This window comes from Harpia harpyja, chromosome 3, assembly GCF_026419915.1.
Source record: "Harpia harpyja isolate bHarHar1 chromosome 3, bHarHar1 primary haplotype, whole genome shotgun sequence".
Classification (NCBI taxonomy): domain Eukaryota; kingdom Metazoa; phylum Chordata; class Aves; order Accipitriformes; family Accipitridae; genus Harpia; species Harpia harpyja.
In genome coordinates this window covers 46,151,021-46,162,544 of record NC_068942.1, presented here as the reverse complement: position 1 = coordinate 46,162,544, position 11,524 = coordinate 46,151,021, and the positions used below count along the sequence as shown (strand labels likewise).

Genomic DNA, 11,524 nt, shown 5'->3' with positions numbered 1-11,524 from the left:
ACTAGTGTGACTTTCCCTGAGACATAGGATATTTCTTCAGGCCTTTGTTCTTGCGCTAGTAGTCCATCTAAGAAAATGATGTGCTAAAGAGGAAACTCCTGAAATGGTTCATTAATGTCTATGCAAATTACAAATGCTTTCAATAATTGCTTGTTAGTACACAGTCAAAAGGAGAATAATCCAGAGTCTGCTATTAGCAAGATAGTATTGAAACCTCAACAGGAATATCTGAAAATATAAATACCGGCTAGAGTCAGAGGACTTGAACTTTGACAATGGGTTATCATTTGCAGCTGATGATGTCGCTATTAAACGTGGAAGACATTTGCCTACATATTCATCCAAAACGAGTTTTAAGTATTTGCTTCCAGACAGTTTCCCAGATCATACAGTTCAAGTAAGTCAAAGTAAAGATACTTGTTATGATACTAAATCGCTTTATCTAAAGGCTGTGTAACAACAGTTTTAATCTCAGAGGAAAGGGGAAGGACTTGAAAGGGAAAGAAGGGAAGAGGCCTGGGAAGACTGCAAAAACACCTTGCTGAGCCCTGGGGACTCGAAAAGTTGTTGGGAAAATTTTGCTTCTCTCTATTTCACGCTAACCAAAAGAAAGTGTGATTACCATCCTCGCTGTCTACTTTTTCCCATTATCAGAGGTCTGAAGAATTGAACTGTTAACACCCTGTGACAGATGATGAAAACGACTTTGGATTCTGGGGACCAGGAGCAACTTGGCTGTGAGCTCAAATCCAGCCAGACGGCCAGAAGAGCGACCGACCGCGATATTTTCGCAGCCGGTTTATGCCAGCCTAAACCCGCGCGGTAGCCGAACCGGGAAGCCCTGCCCTCCTCCCGCCTCGGAGGCCGTTTTCCCACCAGCTCCCGAGCCCTGGCACGGCAGTGCCGTCACCCGAGCGAAGGAGCTGCTCCGGGTGAAAACCGTGAGAAGAAAGGCGTCGGTGTTCTGTGGCACCGAGGGGTGTTCGGTGGCAGCAGGGGCCGATGTCGTGCTCAGCCGGGGGTGAAGGCGGGCGGGGAGCGGCTGAGATTCGGCCCGTGCCCTGGCTGAGCCTGCGATCTCCCCGGGAAGCCGGCTCTGAGGGGTGGGTGTCAGCTTGCCGCGGGGCGGGCTGACCCGCGGCTGCCTCGCTCCGCTCCGCTCTTCTCCGCGCTGCCGGCCGCCCGGGGACGCGCCTTGCCAGCACCGCCGGTGTCGGGGCTGTCGGCTGTGAGATGCTAACGGCACCTCGCGGGGAGGGCTGCAGCCCGCCGAAGGAGCCGTAAAGGGCAGACGCACCGCACTGGCTACAAAACCGGCGGCGGCCCCGGCCCGGCCCCCACCTCGCGCCGGCCCCCACCTCGCGCCGCCCCCGGCGTCACGCGCCGGCCCCGATCGGCAGCAACCGGCGCCGGGCCCGGCGCTCTCGGCGCTAGATTGGTACTGCCTGGGCCGCGCGCAGCACGCTCGTCTCGCGCTCGCTAGCTCGCGCGCCGTGCCCTGCTCCGCTCCGCTCCGTTATATCCGCTCGCCCCGGCTCGCGCTCGCCCCGCCCCTCCTCGGGCTGGCCCCGCCCCGCTCGCCCCTGCTCCTCCCCCTTTGCGCTCGCGCCGCTCTCGCGCTCCTTCCCCCCTCCCCCCCCCAACCCCCCCCCCCCCCGCTCGCTCCCTGTCAGTGCGGTGGCTGCGCCGGGAAACATGGCGTCGGAGGGGATGATCTTAACGAACCACGACCACCAAATCCGCGTCGGGGTCCTCACAGGTAAGGGGCCGCCGCCGGGGACGGCGCTGGGGAGAGGCGGGGGGAGAGGCGGGAAGCGGCCGCCAGTCGGTGCGCGCCGTCAGGCCACCCCGCGGGTTGCCCCGGTGGCCGTCTCCTGTGGCGGTGCCGCCGCCGCTGCGCAGGGACCCGCCGCTCCGCCGTGCGTGCAGCAGTCGAGGCCTCGGCCCGGGCCCGGGGACGGGGACGTGGGGGCGGCGCTCCGGCTGGGCGGGGGGCGTTGGGCGCCGCTGCCGCAGGCGGGCGAGGGAGCGAGCGAGCGGGCGAGGGAGCGGGCTGCAGCTGGGCGCCGCAGCCCGGGGGACTGGCCCGGGCATAACCCACCTGGAGGGGACGGAGCGCAGGGGTGGGCGTCTGCCGAAAGGGACGGGCCGGGGGTCGAGGCGTCGCCGGGCTTCCTCCGAACGCGGCGGAGCTCTGAGTGCGAAGGCGTTTGAGAAAGCAGCCTGCTGCCGGCGCAGGCGGGAGCCGGGCCTGCCTTCCCCCGGCGGCGGCGGCGGCGGCGGCAGCGGAAGGCGGCCTGAGCTGCCTGCCCTGGGGGATGGCTTTGAGCGTGGCACGCTCCGCACGGCAGACACCTTTAGGTTGACTCCTTCCCCTGCCCCTCCCAGGCCTTTACTTTCGGGGGGGGGGGGAATGCGTGTGCCGGTGTGCTCTCTGTTGGGAGGGGGAGGAGGGCACGTATGATGCCGCTGCTCATAGCGCATGGATGATCCTTCAGTAAACCCCTGGCACATGACATGCGATGGTTGCACAGAATGGTTCCTAGAGCCGTAACCAGTACGTGTGTTGCAGGCTTCGGGGTTTCTTCGGCCTTTGCGGTGGGGGGGCGGGGGGCTTTGCGGTTATCCCGGTGTACCGTGGAGCTCGGCACGCCGGTGGAAGCGCGGTACGCCCAGAAATGAAGCCCCGAGGGGTCCGAGCGTATAAGGGCGTAAACAGCGTTTCTGGTGAAGGAAGGGGCGAAGGATTTTAGTGGAATTTTTGCACGTCAAGCTCAGTAGCTTTTACCGGGAGCCGGGGAGGACATGACTGTTCATGGAAAGCAGCGTTGTGAGCACGCTTCGGAGTCGGAAGATGTTCGGAGTGGAAAGGGGTGCCTTCACAGGAGAGGAGGCCCGGAGTTAAGCCCAGAGTTATTTATTAAACCCAGCGATATTTAACCCGAACGCTGCCGTCTCACGCCTCCTGCGGAAAACGGGCCGGGGCGGCCGTCGGGGGGAGCCCCCGGCGCGGCGCGCGCTGTTCACCCGCCGGGTGCTGAACGCCGGCCGCCGCCGGTGTGTGTGTGTGTGGGGCGGCGTGCGTGTGCGTGTGCGTGTGTGTGTGTGGGGCGGGGGGGTGCCGCGGGGGCAGGAGTCCATCCCTTCCTGGGAGGCGTTTGGCCGCGAGGTTCTTTTGACGGTAAAGGGCTAGAAAAGCACGGTCTAATAGAAGTGGGAATCCTTACCGTTGCTTCCAAATTTCAGGCCGTCATATCCTTAATAAGGACAGAGCAGGTTTGACCAGATGCAGAAGTCGCATTGGGGGAGTTTGTAGCTTTTGTTCCTGAAAGCTAGGACATGCGTGCAATTACCTATTTTTGTAAAAGTTAAAGTGACAAGGAGGTGTCTGCTAACAGAATGCTCTTTGCGTATTTTGTACAACTTCGTGGTGTGTAGCTTGGATTATTATTTTCTGTTGATCAGTGAGCTGTCATAACTGTCACCTGTAAATGTTCCCAGAATGCAGTACCAGGTACCTACGGTGTTACAATCGTTGAAAGAATGATTAAGCCCCACAATAGATTCAGATAATCTTTCCGAATACATAGGTTTTTATTTTGTACTATAAATCCTGTTTGAGCACTATTAAACTCTTTTAACTTTGTATCAGAATTTGCAATTCCATTGAGAAGAGCATGTGGCCTGATTTTAGTTTTTTGTTTTTTAAAGGAAAACCAAAAGGCATAAGTGAACAGAACAGTTTTAGGCCTTTCCTCCTTAATGCCATTGTTTTGAATTGCAGGCTGAAAAATTTTACAAAGAATTATTTTCCATTTTGAAAGGGGATGCCTTGGTTTCTAACAATTTTCCTAGCCCCCTTTTTGTGTATGTTTGTAGACGTGAAATAAAATTTTATATATATGTGTTACTTTAATATCTTATATTTGGCCAAACTTGATTATTTTCCACTCTGGCATTTCCTTTAACCCCTGAAAGAGAATATTTGTACTTTGCAGGGTTTAGACCCCCTCGCTGTTTCTGCTGTTTCACCTGTGGAAAGACAGCAAATTTAAAAATTAACTCTTCTGAATTTTTCTCACAGAAATGAACTAATATTTGCTTCTTGGCTGGTGTATGAAGGAATAAGTGTAGGAATGGAAAGGTTAGGTATAAGCACTATTTTTTGGTTTCATCATTTAGAATAGCTGAGTGATCAGAAATTAGATAATTAACATAACATTACTTCTTTAGCTTTTCTAATTAAGATCACAGCCATATGTTTGGGGGTTTTTTTTGTTAGCAGTGTATACTTGTGGGTTTATCAGCACAGGCATATAGATTTATGTTCCTGTTAGACCTGGTATACTCAGTTTAGAAACTACCATTATTGCACCTTATAGTAGTATTCAGATGGAATTTAAATTTACTTAGGAGTAACTCCTTTGAATTAATTCGGAATAAAGTTGTATGTTTATTTTTAAATGAGGACATAAAAAAATTGGGCATGTTGTTAGTCTTGTCTGTTGTTGAGATTGATGCACATGGCTCCAGACTACATTAATACAGAGTGAGTAATGTTTGTCATGTAGCTTAGTTTCATTGCATTCAGTTTTGTTTTGAGGAAGTTATTGTATTTAGTTTTGCTTAGTAGAGCTTTGTGTTGTGTGTATATTGCTAGTTTCCTGTCTAGAAACAAATGTATTTTTCTTCACTTGTGGCAAATTAAGATAGGTACAACAGATTAGAGAAGTAGAAAGTTTGCGTATTGTTTAGCCAAGGTAACTTACTGTGTTCAAATGCAAAATTATGCAGAATGCAGCACCTTGTTTTTTAAAAAAATTTACTTGTTAACTTCTCTTATATCCAAGCTGTCAAGGTCTTTTAGTTAACAGTCAATGAGAAGAACGGAGTCCATAATTAGGACATTTTCTCAACGTGAAAGAACTGTCTTCCTGAAATTTGGAAAAGTACTTCAGTGTATACAGCATCTGCTGACTTGCAGATGTCATTCATGTTTATTTTTGAGTCTCTATACAGAAAGTTGTAGAGTTAAGCTTATTTACTGAAACAGGAGGAAAAGTAAACAATGATGGATTACAAAACTGTAAAACTTGTTCTAAACTAGAGGGTTATGTCTTATGTGAATAGGAAGAAGTCTCACTAGTTTGTGGATAGAAAATTGAATTCTAATCTTTGTGTGTTATCATTTCAAGACATTTTGCAACATGTGAAAAGAATGCAACCATGAACATGTCATATTCAGCCCCAGTGTTTAATGAAGCGTTCAGATTAAAGATACTGCTCACTTAAGTTCCAAACCTAGGTTTTCTTCCTTCTACCATTGATGTCTACGTTTATGGTAAAGGTTGGATTATATGCGTGCTCTGTCTGCGGTGTTTTGGACCAATGCTTCCTTAGTAAAATACAAATCTTGATACGGAATTATTCTGGTTGCCCCTTGCAAGCCTTTCATGTTTGGGATATCTCTAACAGAATGGTTGTTAATCAGTAACCATTGGTGTCAGGATATTGAACCTGGATTAGTAAGTACAGAGTTTTGTAATGCTGAAGTTAGCTAGAAAAGGGAAGAAAATGTGTGCGGTGCCCAGAGTTGAATCAATATTAGGTCATCCGTCACTGGTGGTGACATTGGTAAGTTGCATAATCTGTGACCTTTGTTGTTGTGTGAGGGACTAAGCAGACCCTTCACTAGAACCATCCAGAGAGATCTAAACGATGTTGCCATCTCCACTAGCCTGATGGAAAATAGACTCTGGCTCTCTCTGGTTGCTCTTTTATTTTGTCCTTTTTCCTCTCCATCCCCTTTTTCTTCTTACTTAACTCTCTTCTTGTTTTCTGTCCAGTAAGCATCTAGTGCAGCTGGTCAAAACTTGGTGTTTTGTTACAAGTTTTTTTCAGAATATTCCTGTTAAAAATTCGTCCAATTTGGGGTTAGCTAATAAATCTTCATTCAGTGTTTGTCTGCTCTTGATGTAGATCTGTGAGAAAGAGTCACCACCAAACACAAACAGCATTTTCTGCCTTTGCTCCTCTTTTTGTATTGTTTCTTGCTTGTTTTAAAAACAAAAATTTCAGACTAGCTTTCTTTTTCAGGATAGTTTTACTGTTTTTAGTACTGCTTAGAAAGTGGTGATACAGCTTTTCACCTTTATGAAACATTTTTACAATTAAAGGGAGTAAGAGGTTTTGGCAAAATGCAACCCTTGACTAGTGATTTCTTCTTCAGGTACTTTATTCTTCCTTTCTTCCTCTAAGTAAAGATTAAAACATTTTGAATGATAGTTGTTGCCATGGGCCTACGCAGTAATGCATAACAAAGGTTTCTGAATGTGTAACCTCAGACCTTATTTAGCATCTTAACACTGTAGTGTGAAGGGTTACACTAGCATCTTCAAGTGTCTGAGGCCATTTAGTTTGTTGAAATAACAGCGCGTACACATTGTGTCTGAATTTATCACTTTGAAGCAAGCAGTCTTCTCAGATAGTGAGGGCGTTGTCTACTTGAGAATATCATCCAAACAAAGAGATTACCTGGGCAGATCTGAAGTACACTGATGTAAAAGTTTTGTAAAAATTATCTTTGACAGATGTGGGGAACAAAATACTTAGGGTGTCACTATTTGTTGGTCAGACTGTTCTAGAAATATATATGCTATTGGTTTTCCAACTAAAAGTTCATATGCCTCTCTTCTACTTTATGAGGTACCTTCTGACAACTTTCCTCTAAGTGTTCATTACTAGCATGCAAGTTGTAAGATCTTTTTTCAGTGGTGATGCTATTCATGTTTTGGACATGCATTGGAAGTTACTGTAAACTTTCTTATAGAGGTGTGGGTGAGAGGGTAAGGACTGACATTAAGTTTGCTAGGACTTATTGTCAAATAGCCCTAATTGTCTAAATTGAAGTTGGTTAGCTTTTTGCCTGTGATCTGCCTTTCTCTCAAAACCTACATCTTATTGGGCACTCGTCTTCAAAACATAGATTCAATTCAGTAGCTTTTCCTGGGAGCCTTAGTTTTCTTCCAAAAGCTTAGTTCAGCAAATGAGTTCTAGAAGTAGAGAAATGCCGTACTTCCATTAAGAGTAAAACATTCTGGACTCTGAGCAACATTGATTTTCGCCTTTCCCAACTGTAAGGCTGTCACAGCATCGAGTTTAGCAATAGAAACTAGGAGATCTCCCTCTTTGCCGTTTGTAGCTGTAAGTCTTCACAGAAGGATTTCTTTCTGATTTTTGGTATGGCTATGATGATAAGCTTTTATGTCTAGTGAGTGTGATCTGTACAATTGTCCAGTTTCCTTTTATAGTTTAACAGTGCTCAATAGGAACCTTTACCTTACCTATAGAATAGGAAGAAAGTCGTGGATTTTTTCCCTCTGTTCTTCAGTGTGCAGTGTGGAGCAAAAATTGGTGACTGGAAGCTCACTGATAAAGCAGACTTTTACTTACAGTTTAATTTGCTTGCTATGATACTGTTTCTTTTGAACTGAAAGCAGTTTGCTGTGCAGTGCCTTTGTGAAGTGAAAGTTAAGATTTTCACTTTGCTTTTTCAGTTGTTCAAGCTAAAAAAGTTTATTTTGAATATGTGGGAAAGTATTTTTTTTCTTATTCTAATGGTTGAAACAGTTTTGCTGATAGGGTTTAAAAAATTTTTTTTTGAGATAAGCAAGTACAGTTTTTGTTGGCCATTCGTGAGATTGATATTATGCAACAGGAGGACATGATAACTGAGAATGAGATCAAATTTTAGCTTGTTAGATATTTATAAGGTCTTGAAGTGCGGATTAAATAAAAGAAAGAATTTACATTCTGTTCCTATGCGTAGATGTAGCATGCAACTCTTTACGACTTGTATTGAAATGGTCTTATATTAGTAGTCTTGCATATGACAGAATTCTTCTTGAAAGTTTAGCAGAATGCCTAAAAAAGCTGTTCTTGGACAATAGGAGGGTAATAACCATATGGGAAATGAGCAGGTAGCAGCCTTTTTTATGTGGGGTGTTTTTAATTAACAAAAAAGTAGCATAGCCTTTCAGGTGTATGGGTTTGTTTTTTTAATCATGAAACAATTGAGGAAAGTAAGTTGAAGTTCACAAGGAACAGTAATTGCATAAAAAAAGTGCTTGGGAAAAATAGGCTTAATTAGGCAGTTATCTTAGAAAATCTCATTTTGCAAGTAAGAGATTTGTATGTGATGTTTTGTTTACTTGTTTTGTTTTCGTACTAATTTACTGAGGCCTATTTTATGCCCAACTTACTTGTCAAGTGGAAAAAAATTAGCATAAACCCTCAAGAATAATCTTCTTCTATGCACATTTTGCAAAATCCTGCAAAACAGGGCTCTATCCTACTATTACAAGGTGGGTGAATGATATTAATGGTATTTTGTAAGGAATAAAATGCATTGTCTCTTCCTTGCACTATGACATAAATAGCAAAACTTCCACTGGCTGACTTCAGTGATTTAGTGAATAGCTATGTATTGCAAAATCTATTTTTGAGCAGTGAAGTGTTTTTTGATGTATACCAAGACCTGAAAGAACTGACTCAATGTTAATTAAGCTCCATATGCAAGTGAGTTACCTAGAACAGTAATCTTTAATAGTTTTATACTTAATATAACACTTCATTATGTATTCAACACACAAATTGTGTTGGTAGACCAATATAGTAATATATTAAGTATTGCATACATATTTAAGACCACAACTATAGAAACACATGCTTCTCAGGTATACTTTTTCCTTTTCTAATTGAATTATATCACTTATGTATATGTTCTATGTAGTAGAGTGAAGAAGCAGAATGCATGTGGGCTTTGAACTATAATGTATTTTGGGCTTTTGAGTACTTACTGTGTGGTTATGAAATTCTTAGTTTTCTTCATTGTACTGTATATTGTAGGGAATTTAAAATCTATGTGGAATATTTTTCATTTGAAAAATCTTTCTTGTATTTATTTTGTTGGTTTTCTTCTATATCATATGTGACTTTTGAGACCTAAAAGTGGGAAGTAGAAATTTAAGTGTATGGTGTGGTTTTGTTTGTTATTTGCTGGTGTTTTCTTTTCTTTTTTTTTTAAATGTATGCTGTGGTAGATTTAAATTCATACTGAAATCTAGGAAGTGAGCTGTTACTCAAGATCACTTTATGGGAAGCTGTATGAATGAAGAACAGTATGCATCTTCAGGAATTAAAATGAATTGCAGTGAAGTATCCTGCAGATCTGACTTGGAAGGGGAAGATTCCTAGGATCTCTGCAAATGATGGAATAGGCAGAGATTGCCATTAAAAAAAATAACACCCCCTTTTCTCTTAACAAGCTGCTTTTAATGCCCTGCGATAGGGCATTTAGGGAGGGATTGATAGCAAGACCTGAGATTAAGTTTGTAAAGCCTTCATCCAGTAATTCTTGAAGAGACACTAAATGTGGCACTAATTAGGAATTTGGCAAATCAATACACTCCTACTCTGCTATTTCTTACCCCTTCCTGAAACAATTTTCATGGGATTATGAAGACAGACCACACTGTAAAAGGGAAGGTGTTGGTGTTGGGCAGGTATGTATCCTTTTACCTAGGTACTTGCAAATCTTGTCTTAGGAAAGTTTGGGTGGCAGTGTATGTTTCTGGAAGAAGAAAATGTCCAGGAATTCAAATAGATATTAGGTAGTTTCCCACTCACATGGTTGTTTCATATGCTGTAGGGTAGTGGCATAGCAGCATAGATGGTGAGAAGCCAAAGGCTTACTATGTAGTCCCTGTCAGAATCTTCATCTCAGAAAAAAATCAGGAGAAAGCAGCAAGATGCCTAAAAGTAAGTACATATCTGGTGAGAAAAATGCCTGTTGTTGCCTGAAAAAGCAGAAAGAACAAAGATTAAAGGGAACAGGTACTTCTCATTTCCTCTTTTGTTTTTAGTTTCATCTTCCTTTTTAGTTGTCTGAATACTCGGGGGAGACGTTAAATAAGCCTACAGCAAATCAAGGATCCTCAAAATCAGCTTCCTTGGAAAAATAAGCTGTAAATTAAGCATACTGAGGAAAAATGTTGTGAAACAGATCTTTAAAAGATAGTGCAGGGACAAAGTGTTTCTGTAGATAATACTCCGAAAACTCCAGAGATGCTGGGAGAAAGTCGCAACAGATGCTCATACGTGTGTAACTCCCTCTGATTAAAACTTTGGCATTGCTGTTACTGTCTGATTTAATACTGTAAGAAAATTTAGAGAATATTTTAGAACAAATTGTATATAAAGTGGAGTTTTTAGGGAATGTTTTTGTAATCTCCAGGTCTTTCTCCTACTGTCATTACGATGTCCTGAAAGAACCCTTTCTCAGTTAGTCACTCTGATGATGTTCCTTTGCCTTGATAGATGTATATAGTAGATCAGAGAGGCATAACTCTCTAGCTAGTAGCTTTACCTAAATCTAAATGAAGGTGCTTCTAGTTATTGTAAAATATATTTGATGGTAGGCTTTTTTAGTGATCACTTTAATCAAACAGACTGAAAAGTCTGCAGGGAGAATTTCCTTCCTTCCTAACCTCCCATTGCGAGGGATTCCAAACCATTCTGGACATGCAGACATTTGTTCTGGCATTTCTTTAGCAAAATAAAAGAAGAAACCAGTAAAAGGTATGTAGAATAAACCAGGAGACTCTAAGAGGGTGTTGAGATTTTTGAGAGAAATCTTATAACTTTTTGAAGTAACTGTGACTACAGGGTAGCGCTGTATGGCATAATTCTTTTGACAGAAGGCAAGGCATAGAGCTTCAGGAAGTTGGGAATGGTCATGTTAGTATACGGTTCAAGTTGTGTGTATTTAAACTGCTCCAGAATATAATGCTATTCTGACATCTGTTTTTTAGGAACACGCTGTGTTCCACAGTAGGGAGGTAAGCTGTAAAACCTTAAGGTCTGATCTTGCCAGTTAAATTTGAGCAGGGTAAGAATTAAAACTATTACTAGTGTCTTCAATCTGCAGGACCTTCTTATCTGAGTGAGACTCAGACTTTTTTCCTAAGCATCGAAGATCAAAATGGAAACTCTGAAGTTCATCTTAAAAGCAACTGCTGAAAAAAGCAACTGCTGAAGAATTTCCTGTGATCGTTAATCTTCAAGGATGCTCACCTGCCTGTTCCTATTTCTTTATTCCAAAGGGTATAGCTCTAGTTTATGCACAATGGTTTCAGTACATAACTTTTCTCGTGGGCTTGGCTGTTGATCAAAGAGAATTAGTGAAAATACTAGTTGTCATTTCACCATTGTTTTGTCAGAAAAGGGTTCAAGTAGACTTTTTTTGAGTGCTTTGATGAACAGAACATCTTTCTGGAAAAGGCATCTGAGACAAATTTCTGTATAGTATTAAACTGGGACATCATGGATTATCCTTAATATTAGAAAAATCTCTTAATTCCTTGATAGCCTGTCTTATATTTGGTTATTGTTATGTGTAAGATACTGTGAGGACTCATCAAATCATAAGGGAGATTTTAGATGTGAAATAGTAATAATTTTCAGT

At 43.2% G+C, this 11,524-nt stretch overlaps 1 protein-coding gene across 19 annotated transcripts in view; it reads left to right on the top strand.

The window, feature by feature from the left end:
* The first annotated feature begins 1,655 nt into the window (after nt 1-1,655).
* GPHN (gephyrin) overlaps nt 1,656-11,524 on the top strand; it is a 313,923-nt gene continuing 304,054 nt past the window's right edge. For all 19 annotated transcript variants that reach the window (XM_052782423.1, XM_052782421.1, XM_052782417.1 and 16 more), the window contains exon 1: nt 1,656-1,759. In XM_052782423.1, coding sequence (XP_052638383.1) covers nt 1,696-1,759 — 64 coding nt within the window. In that variant the 5' untranslated portion in view covers nt 1,656-1,695. The remainder of the gene's footprint in view (nt 1,760-11,524) is intronic.